Source organism: Pyrgilauda ruficollis, unplaced genomic scaffold (genome assembly GCF_017590135.1).
Source record: "Pyrgilauda ruficollis isolate IOZ18807 unplaced genomic scaffold, ASM1759013v1 scaffold4, whole genome shotgun sequence".
Taxonomy (NCBI): Eukaryota; Metazoa; Chordata; class Aves; order Passeriformes; family Passeridae; genus Pyrgilauda; species Pyrgilauda ruficollis.
This window is the reverse complement of record NW_024525489.1, coordinates 13,114,716-13,141,199: the sequence shown is the minus strand read 5'-3', so window position 1 is coordinate 13,141,199 and position 26,484 is coordinate 13,114,716. Positions and strand designations below refer to the sequence as shown.

The following is a 26,484-nucleotide window of genomic DNA, read 5'->3' as shown; positions in this document are numbered from 1 at the left end:
TTCAAAAAATACGATGCATTGTGTACATACTGCAGGTGGCAGTATCTCCTTTTGGTAGTGTAGGTCTTTCTGTAACACTATGACTTATTTGGAAAAAAAAAAACCCTGAATCTCGGAGTACTCTTCTCAATTCCACAGATATGTTCCATTAATCAAAGGAATTAGTTATTCAGTACCAGTTTATAGGTAGCTATTATGTTACCTGCCCATAAGCAAAATTTCAGTGGGGTAGTCTAAATTGTATGTCTAGTATTTAGAAAAAACCCCAAATCTTGTTCATTTGTACAAGATATTTTTACACAAGAGATGCATCATTTTATACTATAGAAAACAACAGAACAATTATTATTTGATAAGCATCTTAGAAACTGTTTCAGGAGAAAAAACCCCAGTAATCTGATTATTGGATGTATCCAGTAGATTTCATGAACTTCATTTTTCTTTTATCCTGCAGTTGGTGGACCGAGTATTTGATGAAAGTCTCAATTTTAGAAAAATCCCTCCAATAGTGCATGCGAAAGCCCCGGAAGGGAATGGTCGGCCTAGTGATGCCAGACCTCAGCTGACAGAGGCCCTCGATCCCCCAACAATTACCCGCAGAAGGACTTGGAGCAGAGATGAAGTGAGCACACAACAGGATTCTCTCTAAGAATGTGTCAATTTTAAGCTTTTACAATTATCTCCCCACTTAATATTCTAGATATTATCCTGTCTCTCCTACCTCTAGCAGGTGGCATAAATATTTGAAAAAAAATGTATTATTTTATTGGCAAAATGTTCAAGTATCATTGTATATGATGCTATCTAAAACAAAAGTAAGATTTTTTTATAGTTAAAGATACCAAAATATATGGAGTTGCTACTATTAAACTAATAATATCCTTTTTTATTAAAAACTTACGGCAGGTTATGGGGGACAGTTTGCTGTTGTCCTCAGTCTTCCAGTTTTCTCGCAAGATAAGACAATCCATAGACAAAACAGCTGGCAAAATCAGGTAGGTTGTTAAAAATTGCTGTTATTGCTGAAAAATGTCTGTTCCCATCAACATTCCCAGCAGTAAAAAAAAATGTATGTAATAGTCACAGAGGAAATGTACGTAGTAGAAACTTGTCTTCTAAAAAAGCACTGTTACCCATGGCATTTTTAGCATTTAGAAGGATTTGGAATGAATACTTTTTGCATTATTCCTTCTGTTTATTTCACTTTATGTGAAGAGAAATATCAGGAAAGTTTACATGGACAGAACAACATCCAGCAGAGGAGCTCTTCCAACATAAGCTCTTCCCGATTTGCAATACTGTGCAAAATCTACACAACCTCTGTGCAAGTCTTGTAAAACTCCCTTCCTTAAAAGTTAAGATTAAAATGTTGCTGAACTCTAAAATTGGTCCCTGCAGGTTTGCCAATTTTGTTGTAGGGATTTTGCATTTTAGGAAGAAAAAACAAATTGGACAGAGAAGAGCCGTTTCAGTAAATCCTTCTGAAAAACTTCTTGCTCTGGAGACAATGTGAAAATTCCTGCTTAAATAGTTAAAATCCTTCGTAAGATGTCATAGTAGCTAAGAGCAAGTGTAGACATCAGAAATGGTAACATGCTGCTGTATTGACAGTTCCATTTAACTTGAATATATTGTGAGTCTACAATCAGTTGGTGACCACTTTGGTTGACAAGAGTAAAACAAAATTCTTAATACAAAGTTCAGGATTGTGTATTTATGTTCTTCTTCATGTCTTTGTGCAGTTAATAACTTAAAAATAGAGAACATTAAAAATAAGGAAGTCTTTTGGCTGAACTTAATGCATAATTTTGTGAATGTGAGAAAATATTAGGTCTGTAATTGATTGGTTTGCTTAGGAAGCGTCAGATATTGGAATATTAGATGAGTGACAGATTAAACAACAAAAATTTATGTCAGAATAGGTTGATGTAACCAGTAAAAGCAGCAAAATACTAATATATCTGAAGATTGTATTCTCATGGGATTACCAAAAAAGATTTGACCATAGAAATCAAGAAGAAAAATAATGATCTATATAAATTGGTTAAAACTGTAGGTTAACTGCCATTTTCTAGTCCTCTTATTTCTAATAGGAAGACTATCACCAAGTGAAGACTCAATTATTTAGAAGCCTGTAACTCATTTTAATTATCCCATTCTAAGGAATTTTGTGTGGGTTTTTTATTGGTGATTAACAGGTAATGTTAAATCCCGGTCTTGCACATTTCTGATTAATTTGCTGATCATAAAATGCAGGTCAGCTACTAATGAATGTAATAATAATATGCTCATGTATGGTATAAATACAAGCGTACCTATTTTATACATACTTAAAGAAAGGGGAATGACTTTTTTCTATAAAAATGCAGTAAGCTTCCATAAATAAGGAATTATTTAGCCTTTTCCCCAGGGCTGTGTTCAAAACTTTCTTTTCCTCTGAATGGGTTAGAAAAATACCATGTTATTCATAATTTCATTAATATTTTGAATCAGAAAAACAGCACTACTTTTAATATTGTTTTTAGGGACTACCTATTACAGATTTTTACCTTAGCTTTGTTTTGAAATACATGAGTTCAGCCAACTGATGTGCTGCCATTCCTTTTTCTGGAATCAAGCCAGTTAAAATTTCTGCCCAGAATAGTTACAATGTCTTCATAAAATAGGTGCTCCAGCCCTCTGATCATCTTCATGGCTGTTCTCTGGACTCACTCCAAAAGGTCCATATCCTTCTTATCTTGTGAACTCCAGAGCTGGATGAAGCACTGCAGGTGGGGTCTCACCAGAGCAGAGGGGCAGAACCCCTCCCTTGCCCTGCTGGCCACTCTCTGTTTGGTGCAGCTCAGGATACAGTTGGGTTTCTGGGCTGGGTCATGTCCAGCCTCACCCACCAGCACCCCCAACCTCTTCTCTCCAGGGCTTCTCTCCATCCATTCTCTACCTAAGAGAAGCATGTGCTTTTTATATGTTACAATGAGTTTGCAGGAGTTTTCGGAGATTGTGAAGGGAAGAGCTAAGTAGGTTTTATGGTGAGAAGATCTGCAGTTTTATCAGTGCTCTGCAATGTGAGTGCAGTGTCATTGGCTTGTCTTGTAGCAGGCAAGTGCCTCTTCAGCCAGGCAAAATCTCAGCAAAGCAGTCATAGCAGGGAGGTCCTGCCCGTTGGCCTCTGCTGTTTGCTGGGCGTCCTGCAAAGTGCACTGAAAGGAGAATGAGGGTTGAGCACAATCAAGTAAGGTTTGCCTCAGAAAGTAGGGAAAAGTTAGAGAAGAAGGCAACAGGCATTTATAAATATATTCTTTTAACTTCAAAAATATCATTAGAAAGAGGAAGTGCAAAGAAGACAGCGATCATGAACACCCAGGAAGTTAAGAATAGCTAAATGAAGTGTTCATAAAGATGAAGTAAAAAAGAAAATAGGCTTCCTCAGTTTATAGTAAAAACAAATTGGCTGTCCACTTTATAGTTTAAATAAGTTTCAAAATTTCTAATTAATGCTTTCATTTTGTTCCATTCTTTTTTAATTAAGTGACCAATGAAATGAGAACCTTTCAAATTTTAGAAGAGAAGAGCATTAGCTATAAAAACACCATATAGAGAAGCAAAGACACTAATCACATATATCAGGATAGGATTATTTTAACAGAACATGGCAAGAAGGTAAATGAAAAATCACACAATATCACAATAGCTTTTTTTTTTTTTTTGCTAGTGCTGTTTACTGCTAAATAAAGCCTTATTTCCTATGTTCCTGCTGATTTCCAGGGTGATATAAATGCTATTATATTAGAGAAAGTATAGCTACATAAGATTGTCTGTATTCTGAATCAAATATTTCCAGAAGTTGCTTTTTTTTAAATTATGATGCTGTGAAGGACTTCATTGTCTCTGCTTTATCTTCTTCTTTTTTTTTTTATGTGTATTTTAACTCCTCAATGACAAGCAAGTACTAAATTTTCCATTGTATTTGAAATTTGAATTTCAAATTGAATTTGAAATGGTATCCAGGCTGTATGGCTTTGCAAGCTTTTTCACTCCCTGCCAAAACATATGAAAAATTTGCCAGACCTCTGATGATGAACTTTTTCAAAAGATGATGACCCTAGTTAATGCCTTAGTGTGTTTCTATGCTTTCTTCACTGCAGTTCTGATTACTTTTAATTTACTTATTTATTCTTTCCCGAAGAAAAAGTGTGTATTAATGTTTACTCCTTGGATGCTTTGTACGTGAATACACCCAAGTCTGGCAGAAGTAGTCACTTGCCTCTGTGCCATGACATTTTGTCATCAAAGTAGCACTTCCTCACAGTGAAACCTCTGACATAAATACATTCCAAACCAGCAGTGAGTGAAAACGTCAAAGAAGAGTTAAGGCAGCTTCTGGATGAGTTGTCTGTTACAGACATCTGTATACTGATAAAATAAGGCAGGGTATATATTTTGCAAAATTAGATATTCCTGACAGGATAATAATGGAAAATTAAATTCCCCATAGGGTATACATTACTGACGAAAGGTGAACAGAAATGCAGTACTAAGGCTCACAGCTTTCCTTGAAATTCTTAGTCTTTGTGACATTCACTGTATCATGAATTTCCAATTTACAAATTATTTCCTCAGAGATCTAGTTGCAGTAATAGCTTCTTTTAAATATACTGCTCTTTGACCATGATTTGAAACACTGTGGTTTGTTTGCTTAGCAGTTTTACTGCAGCTGTTTTTGAACTCTTAACTTATTAATACCAATTAGAGAATTCCGTGTCATCATGGTGTCATTCACAGACCTTAAATATCTCCACATTTCTTTTTTTTTTCCGTTTTCTTTTCCAATTGCTCCAATGGAGAAAGTTTAAATTCTGTTTATTATATGACAATGAAAACAAAAATTTTATCAAGCAGGGAAGCAAAACATGAAAAATGGGAATCTGCCAGTATGCTTTGGGGTTTTACAATTAGAAGCCACTTCTTTAAACATGTAGTGATACTCATACTACTAGAACATATATATATAAAATGTACATATTGAGATTTTCAATGAAAACTTTTTCTATAAAATGCATTTTTAAAATTTCCTAAAATGTTTTCTTTTTTATTAATATGAAATACAAATGTAAAAGTTGAATTCCTTTGTCTTATATTTTGTTTTATATTGTAAAAATGCAGTATTAATGGGGAATTTTCTCACTACAGTAAAATAGTTGGCTTTTTAGAAATGTGTCAGTGCTGAAGGAAAGAACCAGCTGTGTCTGTATATCTACCATAAGCAAGTATTTAGCTACAGAATTGCCATCTTAATCTCAATAATAATGATTTTGCTGAAAATCATGAAAATTGTATGCTTCCCTGAACATTTAAACTGTGTGGTTAGAGTCCGTCAGGCTTCAGTTTTTTATATTTTATTTTCATTATTACTCCTTATCCTGTTTCCCCCTATCATATTTTTTAATCTTTCAGATTATTTTGTGGACTTTTTTCCCTAATTTAAACATACTGTTGGATTTCTTTCTTCTAGAATATTATTTAAGGACAAAGACAGAAATTGGGAAGAAATTGAAACCAAGTTACGAGCTGAAAGTGAAGTTCCTATTGTGAAAACATCAAGCATGGTATGAATAGTTACCTTTCCTGGGACTGATTATACTGCTCATCTCATGGCTAAGTAATCAGTAGAAGAACGTGGTGTTTTCAGTGACATAAGGGCAAAAATCTTTAAAAATCCTTATTTAGACACTAAGTATTTTAAAGTAAAATAAACCTAATCTTCAATAATTACCAAGACTTACTGTCTTAGTAAGTAATTACTTTCTTACTGTATCATTAAGAAACAAGTAATTATTCAGGGGAAATTTTCAGATAAAGAATGCAGTAAAAGGCATTCAAATGATAAATAGACCATCAGTATGTTTGTTAAACAAAAGGTAACAACCATTAGCTGGAATGTTAGATTGCTTTTGAATGAACTTGGTTAACAGTCTAAAAACTACTCTACCTACTAATCATTAATACTTAATATGTAATACTTAACACTAGTAATACTGATTATTAATATATAGAGAAATTGTTGTGTTTTAATGTATGTGATGAAAATAATCCATAGACACATGGCAATAAAAGGATTTTTCAGTGAAAAATAATCCTGTTGGTTTTGTCTGGAAGTGGTAACCATAGGTTGCCCACTAGCACTCCAGCTGTTTTATGTAATAGCCTAATTGCATAAATCAGCTGTGGTTTATGGCCTAATTCAGGCCATTTCAAGACCAGACTGTGTGACAGTGTGAGGGAACAGACCACATGTTGTGTCTCAGTACACTTCTCCTCTGCTTCTAAACACAGAGCATAGGGTTTGAAAAACATCCTTGCATGAGACAGCAGGCAGAGCCCAGCTACATTATCAATCTGCAGAGTCTGCTGTTAAAAATATCTGTTTACAGAGGCAGGGTTTTTTGTGGGAGAGAAACCTGCTCAAATGTTAATACATTTCCTCTGGCATTGAACTGGCTAGAACTTCTCTGCTAGCTCATCATCAGTCAGTAAACTCCTCCAGACTGATTTTTCCTGGAAGTATAAAAGACTTGGCCTGTAATTTCTGCAGAATTGTGTATTTATCAAAAGCAATCATTAGTAAATCAGTATTATAATTTAATAGATTTGCTGATAGTTTGTTAGGTTTTTTTCAGAAATTTAATGAAGTTCCTCTTGGAAGTTTCTAATTTTATAAATATTGTAATATAAGGAGTTTCTCTTATCCCTCTCCAGAACAAGATCCAAATTTAGTGTTTTATATTCTAAATGCCCTAAATATGGGAGGCTAAGGTACTCTTAAAGAAGAAAAAGGTTTCTTGTACATTTATTCTTAATTTCACCATTTTACTGAATTTTTTTCCATCTATTAAAGCATCTCACACTGATTGAAAGTTTATGGGTTGTTCAATGTTTTTTTTGTATATGCACTGATTTTTAAGTTTCTGCTTAGTTTTCAGAGCAATATGTTGTTCAAATGCAGTGCCTTTATTTACCACAGAATACTAAAAGTTAAGAAAGGACAGTTGTAAATGATGTTTGTTTTGTCCTTGGAACATTTATGTCCAGCTCAGATGTGAAATCTGCTTAAAGATAATGACTGCGTAAAGATAATCAATCTCTTTGCCACCCATGAAAATCGCACTACTGAGTACAGAACAGCTTTCTGAAATGCATTAATGGTTTTCTGAAATCAGTGCCTTTGAAAATTCTCAGCTTTAGAATACCACTGACAGCCCTTCTCAGCAGCTGGGTTAACTCTATTCTTCCATGTAGGATCCTTCAATTGTAGGATTTACATATTTATACTAACATAAATAAGCTAATTCTATAACCAGGGAAACTACTCAGGGAAGTGGTCACAGCACCAAGCCTCCCAGAGTTCAAGGACCCTTTGGAAAATGCTCTCAGGCACTTGGTGTGATTCTTGGGGTGTCCTGTGCAGGGCCAGGAGCTGGACTCATTGATCCTTGTGGGTCCCTTCCAGCTCAGGTTATTCTGTGATCCTACAGCTTTTGATATGGTACATTTAATGATTGCTGTGTTTCTGGGTGCATTGCTCTGGCTGTGGCTGTGTTAGCAAGTAGTGCAGCACAGTGGAGAAAAATCTGTAAGGCAGAGTGCTGGGGCCCCAGCACTGGGGTGCTGTGCAGGGTCTCATGGGGACAGAACCTTGATGCAGACCTCTCACTGTCTGACTCACAACCTTACAAATGACTCTGTTCCATTTAATACTGAGTTTATCCTGTAACTTCCCTTTCAAGGTCTGCTGTTAATTTGCCTGTTCTCTACAGAGCTGTGGTGTCTGTGCTTGAGCAGAGGTGGCACAGGCAGATGAGCAAGGGTCAGAGTGAGGCCACGGGGATGGTAGCAGGCAGTCACTGCAGAGGGCTCTGGCTTTCTGAGTGGGACATGGCTCTCCAGCCTCCAGCTCTGCCACCCGTGGCTGGGCCACCACCAGCACAGATGTTCTTGATGCCAGGAGGGACAATCCAAATAGCATAATGCAATTGGACAGGTTTGAGAGGGGGATTGTTCACTCCTGAGAAGAAGTTTAGATCTCTTTTTCCTTAATGGAAATTTCCTTTATTTTTCTATCATGGCCTTAAGCTGGGATAGGGAAGATTCAGATTAGATATTAGAAAAATATTTTTCACTCTTAGAATGGTCAGGTCAGGAACAGGTTGCCACAGGGGAGTGGTGGAGTCGCCATCCCTGGAGGTGTTTAGGAGGTACCTGGATCTGGCACTGGGTGATGGTTTAGTGGTATAAGAGCTATAGTGTCAATTCGGGGTTAACAGCTAGACTTAAAAGCTTAAGGGTCTCTTCCAACCTTTTCTGATTCTATGATAATGAAACATCGTTGTTTATTTTCTAGGAAATATCATCAATCTTACAGGAACTGAAACGAGTTGAGAAGCAGCTGCAAGGTACAAATCTTTTTTCAGTTTTCTCTTCTGTGGTTGCTTGCTTCAATTTTTTTAATCGATATCTATATGTGTGTATGTATAACATGAAAAAAGTTACTGTGATTTATTAAAATATATTCACAATATCAGTTATGTGCATTATTATCATATAACTGCTGATACATTTGATAAACAAACATGGCTGTTTTTTTTAAAGCAAAAGAGTGATCGTATCTTTTTATATGGGATTAGTGGCCCATGCTTATCATCATTATGTTAGTTGTAAATTTCCTATATTTGTTATTTTTAGTATTCAGATTTAATCTGAGAGCAAATCGTGTTTTTGAAAAGAATTTTTCAGGAGAAGTCATTAACCACCTTTAGAGACAAATCAGTAATAAATGTTAGTACATATTTGGAAATAGAAAGAGAAGTTCTGTTAAATGTGACACATATATTAATAGTATAATAAAATGAAATGGTACTAGGTACTTCAGTTTGCCCTCACTGTGTGGATAGATGACTGCTCTTTTGTACAAATTTCATTCAATCATGGAACCAGCAGCTATGGCTATTTTCTGGGGATGGGGTGGAACAAAGCATTATATAACGGTAACATCGGGGGAAAAGCCACTTATATTAAAACCATCTTTCTGTCCCTATAACCTAATTGTAGATGGTTTATCATCTCTGTTTCCTGTCCACACATCAGTTCATGTTTAGTTTGTGCAGTTTCATTTCATCTTAAGTTTTAATATATGTAACTGCTTTTGAATACATGTGTCAGTTTACATCTATGTTGGATACATAATTTCTTTGTCATGGGCAGCACACATAAAAACTCACATCTGTCATCATAAAAATAAAAGTGTGAATAAGGATTTCCGTATTTTTATAGTAACAGATAATCGGGTTTTTTATGGCTTCTTCCCTATCCTTGTCATTTCTTTCTTGACTGCTTAGCAATTAATGCCATGATTGACCCTGATGGTACCCTGGATGCTCTGAGCAACTTGGGATTCGCCAGCCCCATCTTACCAGCTCAGCCGAAGCCGAAGTCCAGCCCTGTTTCCCAAGGTCCCCGCTCAGCAGCGCAGCCAATCTGCCAGCCCGAGGCCCGGGCTCGTCCTGCCACCGGCCCTGTGGCAGCTGAATTGGAAAATGCTGAATCCGAGGCAGATTTCAGCATACATTTCAATAGGTTTAACCCAGATGGGGAAGAAGAAGATGCCACCCTGCGTGAGTGACATCTCAGTGTTTGATACATAAACCTTTCATGTGGAATGTTTAGAAATCAAGGAAAACTTGTAATGTTTGTTTTTATAATTAAAAAAAAGGCTTGGTCAAGCAGCAGTTGTTTTATTAAACCAGTTTTCTTTAATTGTGATGCTTTGATTGTCACACAAATCCTTTTCAAATCATAAAGATATGCATAGATACCAGTGTAGGAAAGCAGATTGTGGCAGGTTTGCCCTTTGTGGTTGTGTGCTTTGCAAAAGAGTTATTATATCAGCAGTTTTCCCTTAATAGATTTATTTCTTTTTAAAAGCCATGTAAGCAGTCTAACATTTACTGAAAACCCCAAATCTCTTTGCCAAGCTGCTCTGATGAACAGACTTCCTCCTCTAAAGCTTGTACAGAACTGTTGAACAGTTACGTTTGATTCTGAATTAGATGATTTATATAGGAAACATTATCTTTGACTACAATGACACATTACTGCAAAAGTAAGACAGATTTCACAAAGTATTCATTCTCGTGTACTGGAAAATCTCAAACAGTTCTGTGGTTTATGTAACCTTGTTGCTGCGTAAATTGTCTTGGGGTTTACAAATAAGTTCACATATTATGTTTGCACTAAGATTTGCTGGGAGTGGTAGGTGAACATATCGATATCGTTGAACAGCAAGCAGTGTTTTGGTGTACATAGAAAACTGATAATACTGGCCGTGTATTATCATTACAGTGTTTTAATCCACTTTCTGAAAAGACTATTTGGCACTTTTTGATCTTCTTCAAAAGTCTTTTTGATGTTAATCAAAGTAGAAATATTTCATATCTCATTTCTGTCCAAATCTTTGTTGAAACTAACTAGGAAATAAATTTGAACAATTTATAACAATGTGGGACATATTAAAGCATATTGAGGCAAATGGACTCTCACTAATCCAAATGCAACGTAAACTTACAGAAGAAATTTTTGTTTGTTTGGAATGATCATGAGATGTAAAATTTTCGTTAGGGAACTTGGAAATAGAGTTGTCATGATTTGCTTGATCAATAGATGCACTCCCAAGCAAATGATTTTATTTGTTTCTGTATATTTTCCTGTAGTCTTGATAGTGAAGGTGTCCCTGTCTTACATATTTAAAAGGATTCTGGACAACGACTGCTAACATGGACATTTTGCTTATACCACTGAAAAGCAAGTCTATTTAAAGTTTCCTATATAAGCCTATTTTCCTTATCAGTTGTCCCAGTAACTTAACATTTGGAAATAATTAAAAAAATTAAAGTAAATTACTTTGTATTTCCAGAACACTGTAATTTGGAGGAATGTTTTTTCTGTTAAATGTAACTAATAGACTGGAATTTTCTTATGTTTGCATCAGTCTCTATATATTAAGGTTAAAGATACAGTTTTGCAGCTTTTATGAAATGGTCTTTAATATTTCAGCAATAATCCTATATGAGATTTGTTTTTAAAAAACCTACTTTCTGTACGCTTTTGAATTGTACAGGCTTTCAGAAATCAGTGAAAGTTGGACCAGTTAATAAAGATGCAAAAACTTTTTTTGTAGAGATGTAAAAACAAAACCACTAATCTGTTGTATAATGGATTTCATATTTTCTTTAAAAAAAATTAAAAGCAAACAGTCTTCATGTATGACTCAATATGCTCTACTCCAGCTAACTGTGGGAGCCTGGATGACATTAGTTTACAGAGGCTACAGGAAAACTTTTTGAAGGTGCAGAAGGGCAAAAATAGGTGGAAACTAGAGCTAAGTGTTGAAAACTGAGTGTACCAAACCATCACCATAATTCCTTCTTTTGTTTAATGCTTGGGAACATAATTTTTCTGCAGATTCAAGTGGAAAGTAGGAAATGGCTAGGAAGGATTAAAGGTGCAGGCTCTTCATACGAGATTCTGTTTGTGTTATTTCAGGCGTTTTTACCTTTATGTTGTGTAATAAGCATTTTGCATTACTATGTTATTATTTTGTATGGACATGTTCTCTTTATTTATTTTTGTTACATTTATTATGTATGTTATTTTGTTATATGCATTTACAACTCCATTTTTAAATAAAGTGTTTCTGGAACTTTACAAATGTGTGAATATATAATTGAGAAGCTGGGAAGTTCACACAATCTTTCTGCAGACTAACTCGCCTTTACTGAAGAAAGAAATTACATTTCTTTTCATAAATATCTTCTCTCCAGAAAAAGTTCTGTTATTGCCACCACTGCATCATTTATTCTGTGCTTGACAGTATTGGCTCGCTTTCCCATACTCAGGTTCTTTTCCACACTTCAATTGATTTTGTGTGCAAAGCTAGATGCAAAAATAATCCAATATGCCAGTCACCAAACAGTGTCTCTGTTTCCCTTTGTAGAATGAAAGTGAGTTTTAATGCACCTGCCAGCTGCAACAGTAGATGGTTATCAGACTGTTTTCCCTCTGCTTCACATATTGGAAAACTTTACTGAATATGCTGATTTGGCTCCACACTGGTGCCTTTTTTTCTTCTGTCCCAGGTTTGACTTTATGCCTGCTTTTTCTGCAAGACACAAATTGCCTTTTCGTAGCTGGCTTCATGCAGGAACAAAACTTTGAATTTAGTTAAAGCTCCAATAATTTCTTCCCAGGTTAAGCATTTCGGTGTTGCAGAGCTTTACTGTGACTCAGCATCAGCTGCTCTGGTCTTGCTTCTGTGTATGTATTTTTGCTTTATATCCCAGCCTGCTGGCATTAAGACAACACTAGTGGCACACAGTAACATTCACTAACCCTCAGCTCTGCAGGGGCAGGAGATTTCTCCTGCTCTTCAGAGATGCCAGTTTGGTACTGTCAAAATTGTGAGAAACTTACAAGGGCTTTCCACTTTGACAGGACTTCTTCATATCCCCCAGCTTCATTATCTGCTATCATTTCCTCACTTGTAACCAGAATCCCTTTGTCTTTCAGAGGGTAGAGGAATGCACTTCTGGGCTGTATTCTCATGTGCAGACTCCCTGATGTTTAAGCAGAAATGTAACTCTTCCCATACAGATTTTTATAGGACCAGTGTACTTGGGGCCAAGGTTTTACAGGGCTGTTATTCAGCAGTATTTAGGAAATCCAGCCAGATGGCTCAGTCATGTGCTCCCTTCAGACACCAGCAAGTGGTGCTGACACACCAGGACACAGGGAAAGCAGAATTCAAGCCTTTTCTGATCAGCACTTGTGGCTTCTCCCCTGGCTGCGTGCACTGCTCAAATTCTACACCCAACAGCTTCTTGTAATGACGCTGACATCTAGCTGTAGCATACAGAAATAAACCTAAGAGCAGCATTTGTGTGCCTGACCTGGTAACAGCAAAGTGGTGTTTCACTGCAGCATATACATTATTCCAAAGCAATTGGTACTGCAATCTTAGAAGAGAACCCTGCCTCTTACCAAAAACTGACTTCCAGTCAATGCCTGTTGGAAGGCCTTTGAATTTTGAACTGGGAAGATTTTAAGCTAGGAAGGATCTACAATTACTGCTTTGGCACGCAGCCATGGAAAGCAAGGGTGTTCCTTCATGCAGGAATGCATGAAGCTGTCATGACATGGTAAAAGGAGGCCACTTGCTGCCTGCCAAGGAGATTTTGTATCACCAAGTCTTTTGTATCTGAAGAGAATTACAAGGAAGAAACTTGGCCACTCACCATACAAGTTGCTTAGCTTCATCTTGGTGAATAATCAGAGTTTTTCAAGCGTAAGAATGTCACCTCTGACTTCAAGTAGAGCTAGATCTGTAAATGCTGACAGGGTTACAATCCTGGTAGTTCAACCATGATTGCCAAATATTAAATACATCCAACAACGTCTGTCTTGGCAATATTGTCTAAGGACAGCTGCCTAGTGCTGAAGAGCATTTCCAGCTGCACTAGCTCAGTAATCTTTTAACAACTTTTGTTTTCAACTTGGTAAGCCTTAGCCTTAGCCAGTGCTGTTCCTGCCAGTGACAGCCAACAGAGCACTGGTTGGGGAACAAGGTATTTCCTTTCAGATTCTTTTCTCGCTAGTCATATATTAGGGGAGGAGAAATGCATTTAGCAAACAAGTGGGATAATGTATCCCTGGAAATACTTTAAAGCAGGATAAGAGAACTGGAGGCCTACTGTCAAAGATCTTTGTGGTCTCTCTCCAGTGAGACCACATTTCACAGTGAAAACTAAACTCAGTGCTCACCTTGTGTTGCTGAGAGTTTCATGAACAGTTATTATTTTTAGAAACAGTTGTTACCTCTTATCTGGGGAGAGCTCTTAAAATTAGAGGGTGTTAGAAAATGCACTCCCTGGGCAGTCTGTATTAAAACATGTGTTTGTAGTAATTTAATACCCTTATGGCAATATAGGGCAACATTTCAAGTAATACTTGCCAAAATTATTCAAACACTGAGGCCTTAGAGGGTAGAGTGAGGGGATATAGAGATTTGTTAATTTCAAGAGTAGTCCCTACATTTCCACTTACCAGTAAACATATGCTTGCTAAGTTTGCTGCTCTTGTCTATCAATTCCTTAGGACTAGCATTTTTACACCTATTTCAAAAGATTAATAGATGTGTTGATGAGGCTTTCTGCTATTATAGAATAGCTAAAAGTATCAGAAATCTAAAGATTTATATATATTTTTATAAATATTTTTAAATAAAAAATGACAGCTTAGAAGCAGTAGTAATTATCTTAGAACCAAACTGTGATCATAAGAGAAAATTTTGTTATTAAAATTAATTAATTAATATTTTAAACAAAAATGGGCAACATGGGATTTCTAAGTTCTGTAAGGAGACGTGGACCTGTATGAAGCCAAGCACAATGAACAAGGATTATGTACAAATTTAAAAAGTTACCAGGTGACTTCACATTTCATTTTCAGCATCACTTCTGGGGTAATGTGATTTATAAGTTGAGAAAAATTCATTGAGGAAAGAAACCAGATGTGGATGTGAGTTGTGGTTTGGGTTATCCATGACTGATTTTGTTGAGAGATGAGGGAAATGACTGAGGATAATTCAGGAAGTTTTAAAAGTATTTAGAAATTAAATACCTTAATAAAGTTGTTGAAGAAAATGTCATTAATGGTATTTCCCAATATAGGAACTGATTCATAAGTGATCAGGCAGGATATGATATTCTCAGCAGACATTACTGGATTAGGAGACTCAATGCAGGAAGTTAAGCAAACTTTTAGAAAGAGCTTTTGAAAGAAATCAAATGACAGAGATGAACAGAAGTGAAGGGGAGTGGGGCAGGAACACACTGTCCCCAGCCATGGCACTAGGTGTGACAGAACCATGCAGTTGGTTCAAGGCAGCTTTAGCACAAAGGAGAACTGTAAGATGCAGGATGTTCATAAGAGTTTGCCTGCAAGAATGGTAGTTCCAGAGCTGGTAAGAAACTGGGCAGGAAAACATCTTTCCTACTCCAAGATGTGCCTCAGGTGCAAGAGAGACTACAGCCCCCATGCTCCTTGGCAGGGAATGGCAGCTGGAAGTACGTGGGAGTTACTACTTGCATCAATAATCATGTAATTTTTCACTCTGCAGAATAGCTGGAGATTATTTCTCAAATAAACTGACTGAACCAATAGACAGTGCTTTCCATACAATGGAATAAAACCCTCCAAACAAATTCATGTCCTCTAGTTTTATGTTTTCCTGAAATCATTTTTGGACTTCACAGACAAAATTTCAGTAACTGACTAAAGATGCAGGTGTATAATATTGTAATCTCATTATCTGCACACTCGGGTACTCTAGTGCTAACAAAAATTTTGCTGCACACTCGTGTTCATTCTTTTGTTTTCATACATGGAAGGAATATACACAAACCAGGCTCCTCATGTGATTGCTGCTGTCAGTATGATGGGCAGCTGAGCAGATGGTTGTTTAGAAAAATCCACTTTTTAAAATGCAACTTATGCAGTATTCTGAACACCTAATAAGTTGCTTTCTTCCCCATACACATCTGAGGTAAAAGTGTTGCTTTACTCATTTCTTGAGTTGATTTCCTAAGTGTACAAACTCCTCAAATTTAGATCTTCAACACCTTTGCAGGTTTAAAAATGCTATGTTATATTGAAAATCACATCTGAGGCTTCACTGAAGTTATTACTCCAGGGGCAGCAGAAGTTCAAATACAAAATTGAAAACACAGCTTAGTGGCTTATCTCAGCCCTAGCATGAGCCCCAGGCACACAGAGCTTTGGAGCCACATTTCAAGCTGCATGAGCAGGGTTTGCTGTTTGGTGCAAGCAACATTTGTTGCTTGCAGTTTTGAGAATGTGTTTTTAGCCTTCCAAACTGTTTGAGTATCTGCATTCCTAATTTTGGCCAATTTAAATATTTTACCACAGAATCATAGAATAACAGAATGGCTTGCATTGGGAGGGACCTTAAAGATCTGGTTTCAATGGGCAGGGGATTTGCTACCAGACCAGGTTGCTCAAAGCCCCATCCAACCTGACCTTGAACACTCCCAGGGATGGGGCATTTACAGTTTCTCTGTGCAACTTGTTACAGTACATCCCCACCATCACAGTAAAGATGTTTTCCTGTTTAATCTTAAACTACTTCCTTCAGGTTGAAGCCACTTCCCCTTGTCCTGTCACTATAGGTCCTTGTAAAATGTCTCTCTACATCTTTCTTGCAGTCTCACTTTAGATACTGAAAGGCTGCAATTAGGTTACCCTGAAACCTACTCTCCTCCAGGGTGAACAATCCCAATTCTCTTAGCCTTTCCTTGTAGGAGAGTAAAAAGCATTTTCAGAGTTAAAAGTGACATGAATAAAGACTTCCATCATTTCCCTTTTAATGGTGAAGTGATTTGCTTTGGAAAATACATGGATTATGTCACTGGAAGAAAATGGTCAATTAAATTATGCACTTGTCCCTTAATGCTCGGGCAGTAAATTGCAAGTTAAGCAGAGCTGGTCTCCATGAAGTCAATGGAAAAGTTTATGCAGCCACAGTTTTGTACTTGCTTAGTTGAGTGCAAATCCAGATCACTACATTTTGGTTTTCATTTGTATGCAGTTATGTAAAATTCAGAAAAGCTGTCCCCAGCACAAGTATTTTTAAATGAGTTGGTTATAAGCCTTAGCCTGACATTGTAAAAGCAATGATTTTAAAATTTATAGGGAAAAATTAATCCTGACTGACATAAATGATTTCTTTTAATTGATATTTAAATTTCTACAGATAAGGAAACACACTGGAACTTGTCTTACTGCTTAAAATGCAATGAGTGAAAAAATGGCAGGCATAGGATAGTAGGAAAAAAAATCCACAGAATAATAGGTATGATTAAAAAGCATATCTGAATGGAATTTCTAATTAAGGATTTTCTCCAGGGAGACACAGTGAAAAGCTTGATACTAAATTAGTTTTGGAGAATCACTGCAGATCTGTGAACTGGTCTTAGCACTTTCTGGAACCTCCCAGTCAGCCGTGCTGAGGAAAAGCACAGGTAATTTTACAAACATCAATATTGCTCGCAGGCTTTCACTGCAGTATTGAAGCCAAAGAAACAGTAACAAGATTTTACCTTCCAGTGGTACTTTTCTTCTGAAATCTTTCAAGCCCTGCACAAACATTCATTCTGTTATGAAATTTATATGAGGAAATACTTCATCCTGGTCTTATAGATGGGAAAAGGGACTCAGAAAAATCTTGTTTCCTCCCTACAAAGTGCTGAGACAAGGCTTTGCCATCACCGAAATCTCGGTAAGTGGCAACACACAGCCTGGTGGTGCTAATAATGTGCCACTTGATCTGACAATGCCCATACTTAATATCAAAGTTATCCCCACCTTTTGAGTCACTCTGACAGAGACAGAGACCTGTGTCTTTCCAGTCAGGTCAGTTTTGCTCACTTCCCTTTCCCCAGTGCACCTTGCTGGCATCTTTGGAGCTGTTGAGATGTGGGTACCTATCCCAGCAAGCTGCATTAGCTGGTCTTGGCAGCCTCCCCAGCAGCTGGTAGCAGCAGGAGGCTAATTTGGCATGTTGGGACAGTCTCTTCTTTGTGTTAACCACGGAGCTGTCATACACATAACCCTCAGTACTGTGCATATCTCAGAATTTCCATGTCTCCTGAAAATTCCTTTTTTCATGTTAATCCCTGTTTCTTTACAACACTGGATGCAATGATGTGTATCGGTTTTATTTGAATTAATATAGTCTGCCTGTGCTTGAAGTGTTCTAATTCTCCATGCAAATTGTCTTGGTTTATGTGCATATATTTAAAAATATCTAATTATTTTAATTCTCAAAATTTAATGGACTACCAGAGATCGTATCAGCTTCTGCAGAGCTACTTTTGCAGCACTGCAGAAGCACTGATGTAGCCATTTATTTTTGTTTTCTAATGTATGGATTCCATTTCTAAATGTTTGCAGAAGGCAAGTGTGAAAGGCATCTACTCAAGTGGTTTTTGTTCAATTGTCCAAAAAGTATCAGCGGTATTTGAGAGGTAGTCACAAAGCAGTTTCCCTGAAGTACACAGCTGCCGATCGCAGGTGTTTCTAGAGGCTTCTATAGAAACACTGTGGTCTAGAGGCTCAGTTACTGAGTGTACATGTTTTCTTCATATATGTTAAATGGCCTATCTACATATCAGAAAAAAAGGAAAAATATGGTGATGTGCCTTGTTGAGCACATGGATACATCTGGAAGGAAAAAAAAAAATCTAAAGCCTCTAAAGTTTTCTAGTTAAGCTGCCATTTTACCAAGCATTTAAGTGTTAGTTCTTGAGAAAGGCCACATGGCCCGTTAGATCTGCCTTTCTTTGAAAAGTTTTCTAATATCTTTGTCACAGCTGCCACTAAACTATGCAAAGTTAGTGTTTAAAGGATTGCAAGCTTGCATTTTCTCAGGGATCCAGAAAGACAGAGCTAAGTGGATAATCCCACATTCTGTACAAGTTTTTTGGCAAAGGAGAAACTAGATGTAGGAGAGAGAGTGGTTATTTCAAGTTCTCCCTGGCCGATTCTGAGTGGCATCCTGTGAGATAATTTCACCATGGGATATACTAGATTTATCTTACTGATTTTCCCTCTGATAGAAACCAGTGCACTGGCCTGACAGATGGATAATAAAGACAAAGCAGTGCTGATGTTTGTATCAGCAGAGCTTCTAAGGAAAGCTGATACTCCTGCTGAACCAAGCTGCAACAAATAATGCCCTGGACTCAAAAGGTTGTCAATGTGCATTTCCATCAGGCCCAGATATTCCTCAAATACATAAAATGAAGAAGAATAAAAGTCCCATACAACTTTTTTTAAAAAGAGTTTAGGTTTCACAGAAAGAATGGAAGAAAGTAAAACTTTGATTGGACCAACCTCTATCAAAATTTCAGGCAAATCTGCACATCCAGCAACAACTCTCCCAGTCTGGGTTTCAACAACTAATCGGTCATACTGCAAAGAAATTCAAGGTGTCAGGGATTTCTCAGAAATTGATTGTCTAGATGGAAAATCAGGCTGTCCAGAGGAGAGCCTCTCCTTACCCAGGAGGACTTGGGTAAGAGGCCATGTTAAGATCTGAGTATTAAAAATTTTAGAGAGATGCCTTTGCTGGAATTAATGTGTAAGCAAGACCATGTGCCAAAGTCAGTAGTATGAATTTTATTTAACAGTAAATGGGGGGGAAGGGGAGGTAGGGAGGGGGGAAGCTGAGAAAGGGGAGGGAGAGAAAGAGAGTGACAGAGACAGATTTTGTGGAAAATATCCCCACTCCATGGCTCCCAGTGGTGTCCCATTGATCCTCTTCTTCTGGTCTTCTTGGTGGTGAGGGTCCCACAAAATACAGAGTTCAGTGGGTTAACCTACACTCAGGCCAGGTGGGAATGAATGGCCAGATACCTTCCCTGGGGGAGAGAATGTGGTGCAAGTTTGACAGAGTCTCTTGTAACAGACTCTGGATCAGTTCCATCACTTGGGTCATGTGCAGCGCTCTGGGGCAAGGCCTCAGCAATGAGCCTGGGAATGCTTCGGGGGTCTTTGATGGATTAGGACACCCCTCAGCTGCCTCTCACGTGAGTGTGGCCTTCCTGGGATGGGGACAGGTTTACAACTGAGCCACTTTGTGTGAGAGAGGGTGGGTGTTATCTCCTGTGTGCAGGGCCACCCACACACCAACACTGTCCTCCTGCCCCGTGGCTGTGGGGCAGTGTGTGCAAAGCTGCCCTCAGCAGATGGGTCTGTGGGCTTTGGCCTCCCCCATCCCAAACCCAGCCAGGGATGAATTTCAGCACAGCTGCTGGGTTTGGCTTTCTTGTGGATACTTCCTTTTCCCTCATCCTCGTTTACTTCTCCCTAGACCTGAGATAATTGCAAGGTAGTGTGATCTTTTTCTGATCTCAAGTACCCTTAGGGGGCTTAACTCACAGCCCGAAGTTCCCCTCAGGAGGCCTGTTCAGGGAGGAGCGGCCTTCGGTGGTCACAGTTTCTTTATACAGTTCTGCCATAATGGGCCAAAAGTCCTTAATAGGAATGTTCAAACCTTTAACCATAACATTTCCATCTCTCAGGCGGCGCTGTCCTGGTTTTGGTTGGACTTTGCTAACTCATTAATTTCCTAACTCGGGAACAGCGAGGCCAGGGCGCTGCCCTCATCAGGGTATGGGCAGCGAGGGCAGCCAGAGCTGCTGGGGCTGTGTCACTGGTGGCACTGGGACAGCCCTTCCAGCTCTCCCAGGAGACACAAAAGGGAGAGGGAAATGTCAGTGAGGGCTCTGGAAAGCAAGACTTCCTCTATGTCTAATACATAAGGTAAAAAGAGTCTGCTGATCATGTTCATTACATTTTAAACACCTTTGAAGGCTTGAGTAAATGCTTACCCTGCTTCTTAAGATAAGTGAAACATAGATGGGATTGCTTGAAGCAACAAAAGAAAATGCCTCAGGGGCTTTATGAAATCCCTCAAAGTACTTCAAAAACGTGTGAGAGGAAAGGGCCATTGCTACACTGAGATGCCAGAACCAGTCGGGTGTGCTGAAGCTCGAATGTTTAAGTGAATAGATCCACAAAATCAAGAAGAGCAGGGGAAGGGCTCAAACACAATTCTTTGCCCTGATGTACATACAAAACTGAGAAATGGAGAAGCCAAATGCAATTGCTTGGGATCAAAAAAGAAAAGAGAACTGGAAAGTTGAGATTTGATTTTTAACCCAATGCCATCCCCTCAGCCCCCCTCACAGAGACACATTTACTGTTAAATGAAAGCCAGACTCTGAACTTTGGGCAGCAAAGCTTATTAACTGTGCTGGTACTGTGCTAACAACCAGTCAGAATGTAATTATGGGAAGTAATTAGAGAAAAATTAATGGAAAGGTACCTTGAATATTCCCTTCCTGAAGATTGCCTTTTATATGCAGTCCAGGCAAAAATAAATTTATTCCCCAAATTTAAAATCCTTCTGCATTTCAAGGTTTCTCAAATTTTTTTGAATTTGTTTTTTTTAAGTGAAATTTTTATGTCAGAACGATAACTTGAATCATTCTGGCTAAGCTTAAACATTTACTGGATTGTCATTTCTATATCTGAATCTGTCTTTGACATTCTGAGAACCTGGATAACTGGAATATTTTTATCCCTTCCATGTCAGCTCGTGACTTACACATGTATAACAAAGAGAATAACTTTGGCCATTTCTTATTTTTTATGAGTACCTTTTATTTTGGCCTGCTGACAGATATTCAGAAGAAAATTGTGTGAAGTATGAATGAACAGTTTCCAACTTTTACCACATGGAAAGACTTCTGTACAAGCTATTACAAATGCAGATTGAAAATTGCCTGCTCACTTAGTGACGTGACAAACATGCCATAGCACTTTTAGGGACTAAAGCTCCTATTGTAGCTCCCTGGACTGTCCTCCTCATTCTCCAGCTGAGTTTATGAAGATAACAACAGGTGTGAAGAGATTTGAAGAGCCACCACCACTGCAGTGTTACACTAAAAGCCAGTGGGACCACCTCAACAGTGACATGTTTCTGGAACTGCTTGCATGATTGATAGTTTCTCATCACCTTCTTGTGTTTTTGGCTGCCCTTGGCCTGGCCAGCAAGATTAAACACAGAGGAAATAAGGAGAATCTTCTATTATTTCCACCAGAAAATGGGATTATAAAAAGATTCTGTGCTTTGCAGAGAATTCAAGTCAAAATAAAGCTGAGAATCTGGCTATCAAATCCCTAATATTAACATTACAACTGAGCAAAGAAAAAGTTTTCCACTGCCTACACAAAACTAGATTAGATTGATTGGTCTCTATCCCTCACAGTATTATTCAAAAAATTGTGGGTCATGCCTGGTTAACCGTGTCATTCCAGCTCTAAATATCACTGTACTGAAAGGATTTTCAGCGTATTGAGGCCTGTCCTTTATGGTCCTTTCAGTGCTCTCGCAGTCTCATCACAGCGTCTATCCCGCTAGGGAGAACCATGTGCTTATCAGAGAATTACAAAAGTTCCAAAACCCCTGCCATGAGCAGAGATATGTCTGCCCAAGCTCTGCACTCTGCTGCTTTAGTTCCAAACACTAAATAATTTTGTGAAGAGGTGAGCACACACTGAGTACGCAACATCACCCCTAAAGGCAGTAGAGGAGGACAGCAATGTGCTGGGTGTGTGGAGCACAGCACCAGGAGCTAGTTCAGGTGTGGACACAATTTCTCTGTAGAGGAGACACTTTCAAGAGGCAGATGGGAAGGAATATCAAGCAGCTGCTCTCTTATGCCAAAGCACAACAGATGAAGGGTGAGTGCACAGTGAAGTGCTGCATTGCAAGGTATGCCAGAAAATTTTCTTATCTTTAGTACAATGAACTTAAAAGAGTTTGGCTAGATATTTGGCTAGATTTTTTTTTGATAGCGGAATCTGTATCTTTCTCATACTACTATATTTTTACCTAGGTCTACCATAATTAGTAATCCTTGTGTTTTATAATCGGAGGAACTCACAACTAAAAGCAAAATCTGTCTTAAAAGGTTCATGAGAACTTTTCTTGGCTGTTTTTCATTATGTTGTTTTAAACCGTATCTTAGACTAACACAGATTAGTATTTTATTTTTGTTTTACTATCAAACAGCTTTCTGAAGAACAAAGCAGGATCATGTATTTCCATCTGCGTTTTCTAATAGCATAGTCCAAGATAAATCAATTCTTATCCACAGACTAGAGGTGGATTTAACTTAATTCTGCAGTCCTCAAATCCTGGATATGTCTGACAACTCCGTGGTGATTCCTGAGTTTTTCTGGGGAGTCAGAAAAATAGCTCTCTTGTCAAGAATAAGCATCTTGGAATTGTTTAACAAGTAAAGAATTCTTGTATCCTGTACAATGAATCCTCTAAGTTCACTGCCTCTCAAATTTCAGTCAAATGATGACAGCTCAGAGTGTACTTGCCAGGCTGGCCTCTACTTTAAAGCAAAAATGAATGAATTGAATTATTTTTTTGCTCCTGCACTAAATACACAAATGACAGAGACATCTCAAGAGGTTGAACAACCCACTGGTCTTGATTCCATTCACACAGAAACAGAACAGAAGCCACAAAGTGTGAGACATGCCAACTTCTCCTGAAGAAGGTCAGGAAAGGCCATTTGAGTGTCATGTTCATTAGAACCCCCTTCTGTATCTTCTATCACTTGACATGACAAAGAAAGTCTAATTTTTTACTGTTCTCTTGTGAGTCTGAGAACAATGATGAGCATTCAGGGTTTTTCCTTTTGTCATCTGGTGTGTGAGCAATTCTTGTTATGGATTTGACCACCATGAGCCTCACTTATTTGACACATTTCATCTGTTTGTGGGCTGTCTCTCTGTGATACATTTGCCAGCAGCTCAGGCTCTGTGCTTTCTTGCAATTTAATGTCCCTTTTTCTCCCTGCCTTTCTGGTTGTTGGCAGCTTCTCCAGTCAGTCACTTTTAAGAAATTCCACAACAAAACTCCTCAGGATAAGTACTTCTGCAGCTCAAACCATTTCCTCTCTCACAGCATCCATTACATTTGTACAGTCAGAGAAACACCATCCCATGGAAAAACACACAAGAAGCAAAAGCTGTATTTCAGCTTGATATGTTTGTGCCTGTACTTATTCCCTAATTCTCTGTGTTTTCCAGGGGACCATCAATAACACATGTCAGCTGTGCTGAGCGGTGCAGTTTAATGCTTGTGTTGGGAAGCTAACCCTTTGCTGCAAAATAGCATTTGGTACTTATCATGGTTTCCAGATTTTTCATGCTCTCAGTAACATGTATAATTATTTACATCAAAAGGCAGATCAATGACCGGTAATTGAGCTTTCAAAAATTATAAGTTGTCGTATTTGACTGCCTCCAGGAGTTTGAGTTACCTGAGCAGTGATGAACAATAGCTATTGGACAAGGAATGACCAAGCAGAATTAATTTAAATAAGCTTGAGATAGCTTTAATAAACTGCTATAGATAAGTGATTTGTGCTATGTAATCTCAAGAGTGAAACACAGCAAGAGATTGTGCATCAACTTCTTAAATAATGATGTTACTGATATTGCTACTGCCAGATGCTTACAAGGGCTGAGCAACAAACTCTTAGTTTCAGTGCAGCTGTGGGCAGCCAGCTCCTGTAAACAACCAGCTAGTGAGAGCTAAAGCGAGTCTGGCTCACTCAGGGAGGAATAGCTGTAGCAAAGGTCAGGTTTTGCCATGGGCAGGAGGACGGCTGGCCAGCACGAGCCAGGTCACATAACAAAACTCCTGGTGCTGCAGGTTGCCATGCTTTTGTGCACTCCAGAGAGGTGGAGGAGGGGGGAATTTGAACTGGAAAGTCTTGACAAAAGTCTCCTGCAGGCAGGATACTTATTGTCCGTGAAATGAGAAGGGAAAACATGTAAAACAACAACATCTGAAAAGAAAGCACCAACACTGAAAGAAGCACCAGCATTTACTATTGGTTTTTTGTCTCTGCCTCCACCATTTTGAAGTGAAGGTCCCGGTTTTTCTTTCACCTTTCAACTCATATATATGGTCCTAGGTATGTGGTGGCCAGTCAGCAGGACTATCTGGTCTAATGGTCTGAGAATGAGAGAAACCATTTTATATGAGAAGAAGAGAATACTGGGTCAGTCTCCTAGTCTGGCTTTTCTTCACCTTTGAGGGAACCCCTTGCCCTTGAGAAATGAAACCAAGACAGTTACCTCTTTCTCCTATTTGACACTTAATGATATAAACTTGATAGTAGTGGCCTGTGATTTCCGCTATTCACATTTACACTTCAGAACAGTGTGACACAATGAAGTTCCACATCTGGTTTTGAGTGCTGTGCTGTCATCCCCTACATCCCCTTTCTCATAGTGTCATCTATCTCATAACATTTTCCTGAACTTGGAGAAAAGAATGTGATTAAAGTGGTTTGTAAGAAAGCTGTGGGTTTTTTTCATTATAACTCTTTAGACATTTTCCATCTCACAACTGAAGGATTCGATCTGCCTTTGTAACATTTACATTTCCCATGCACATTTGAGGAATGGCACAGAGTCTAAAGTGCTGGTTGGTCATTAGGGAGTAAAGCTTGAGGCCATGAGAAACAGTCCTTAGTATTTCAGCATTAGTCATGGTGTGCAGTTAATGATATCAAATTAAAGTTCAAACTACAGCATGGCTTTTCTCAAGTGACATTAAAACCACCTCCTGATTTGTAGTGCAATATGCAATAGTTCCTGCTAAATTTCAGCTCTCCTGTCTCAACTGCACAACAAAATACAGCAGTTCAGACACAGGCAATTAATGCTGAGGGAGACTGTAAATGGCTGACTTAAAAAATAACTGGTGTTTCGCTGCAAATGTTGTGCATGCAAGGTGAATTGACAAAACATTACTTTGTTTTGTATTTAATCCTACTTCCCATATACACTGAATTTCTGCCAGTTTCTTCAGTTTGTGAAAATAAGGATTGATGTCTTAAGGAATGGGGAACCTCTCTCAAACCACTCTCATCTTTCATCCTGTTTCTTTTTTATGCTGTATATAGCTATTTGCTTTATGAACTTTTTTCAATAATAGGAGGGATTCATGGTGAAACTCTTGCAACAGCTAGGTAATATTTTGCAAGAATCTTCCTGTAAGCAATTCCCTGCACCTTTGCCAGTGAGCTTTGATGATAATTTGGAATGTGAGATAGGATTGCAAGCCATATATACATATGTATTTTTGGTACTAAGGAAGGAGCTAAGACTTCTGTTAGCTGTGAAAAGAAATTGAACATATCAAACTCATTTCACACATGACTGACATCTGGAGAATAAATGCATTTACCACATTTCTGCTGAGCACATTTTGGTGATTTAAAGCTTTAGATTTTTATTCCATAGACATTTGAATTATGGCATATGTGGTTAAGAGAAAATGTGTGAAATCATGTCTAAAATCATTATTCCAGCTATGATATGAAATCACCATTTTAGTTGTTTCAGATCCAAAGAACTTGGAATTTTGCAATTTCCTTAGTTCTTTTTTTTGTTTTCCCTTTAACTCCTGTGCATCTCTGGAGACTATGCTGTGGCTCAAAGCTGAAGTGCAAAGTGATTAGGAAGATTTGTATTATATTGATTTACCTTCCAGTACTTAAACCAAGGGTTCACACTGCTGCATTTAGCTGTTTACCCTTCACTGACACTCACTCCACTACCAGGCATACAGGTAATGAGAACTGATGAAAATCAAATCAATTAGTCTAGAATGAGTGCCTGCACTATGCTCTCTCAAGCCAAAATGTTACCTGTGTTAGCCCACATCCACAGTGAGGCTTTTCTAAACATTTGTAA

General features: G+C 38.2%; 1 protein-coding gene across 6 annotated transcripts in view; it reads left to right on the top strand.

Moving 5' to 3' along the window:
- The window catches only part of CEP170 (centrosomal protein 170), a 94,152-nt gene extending 82,398 nt beyond the window's left edge, over positions 1-11,754 (top strand). For 5 of the 6 annotated variants that reach the window (XM_041477144.1, XM_041477142.1, XM_041477143.1 and 2 more), the window contains 5 exons: positions 455-622; positions 907-995; positions 5,513-5,606; positions 8,399-8,450; positions 9,393-11,754. In XM_041477144.1, the coding sequence (XP_041333078.1) occupies positions 455-622; positions 907-995; positions 5,513-5,606; positions 8,399-8,450; positions 9,393-9,676 (687 nt within the window). In that variant the 3' untranslated portion in view covers positions 9,677-11,754. The remainder of the gene's footprint in view (positions 1-454; positions 623-906; positions 996-5,512; positions 5,607-8,398; positions 8,451-9,392) is intronic. The other variant, XM_041477146.1, reaches the window with a different exon arrangement.
- Positions 11,755-26,484: the final 14,730 nt, after the last annotated feature.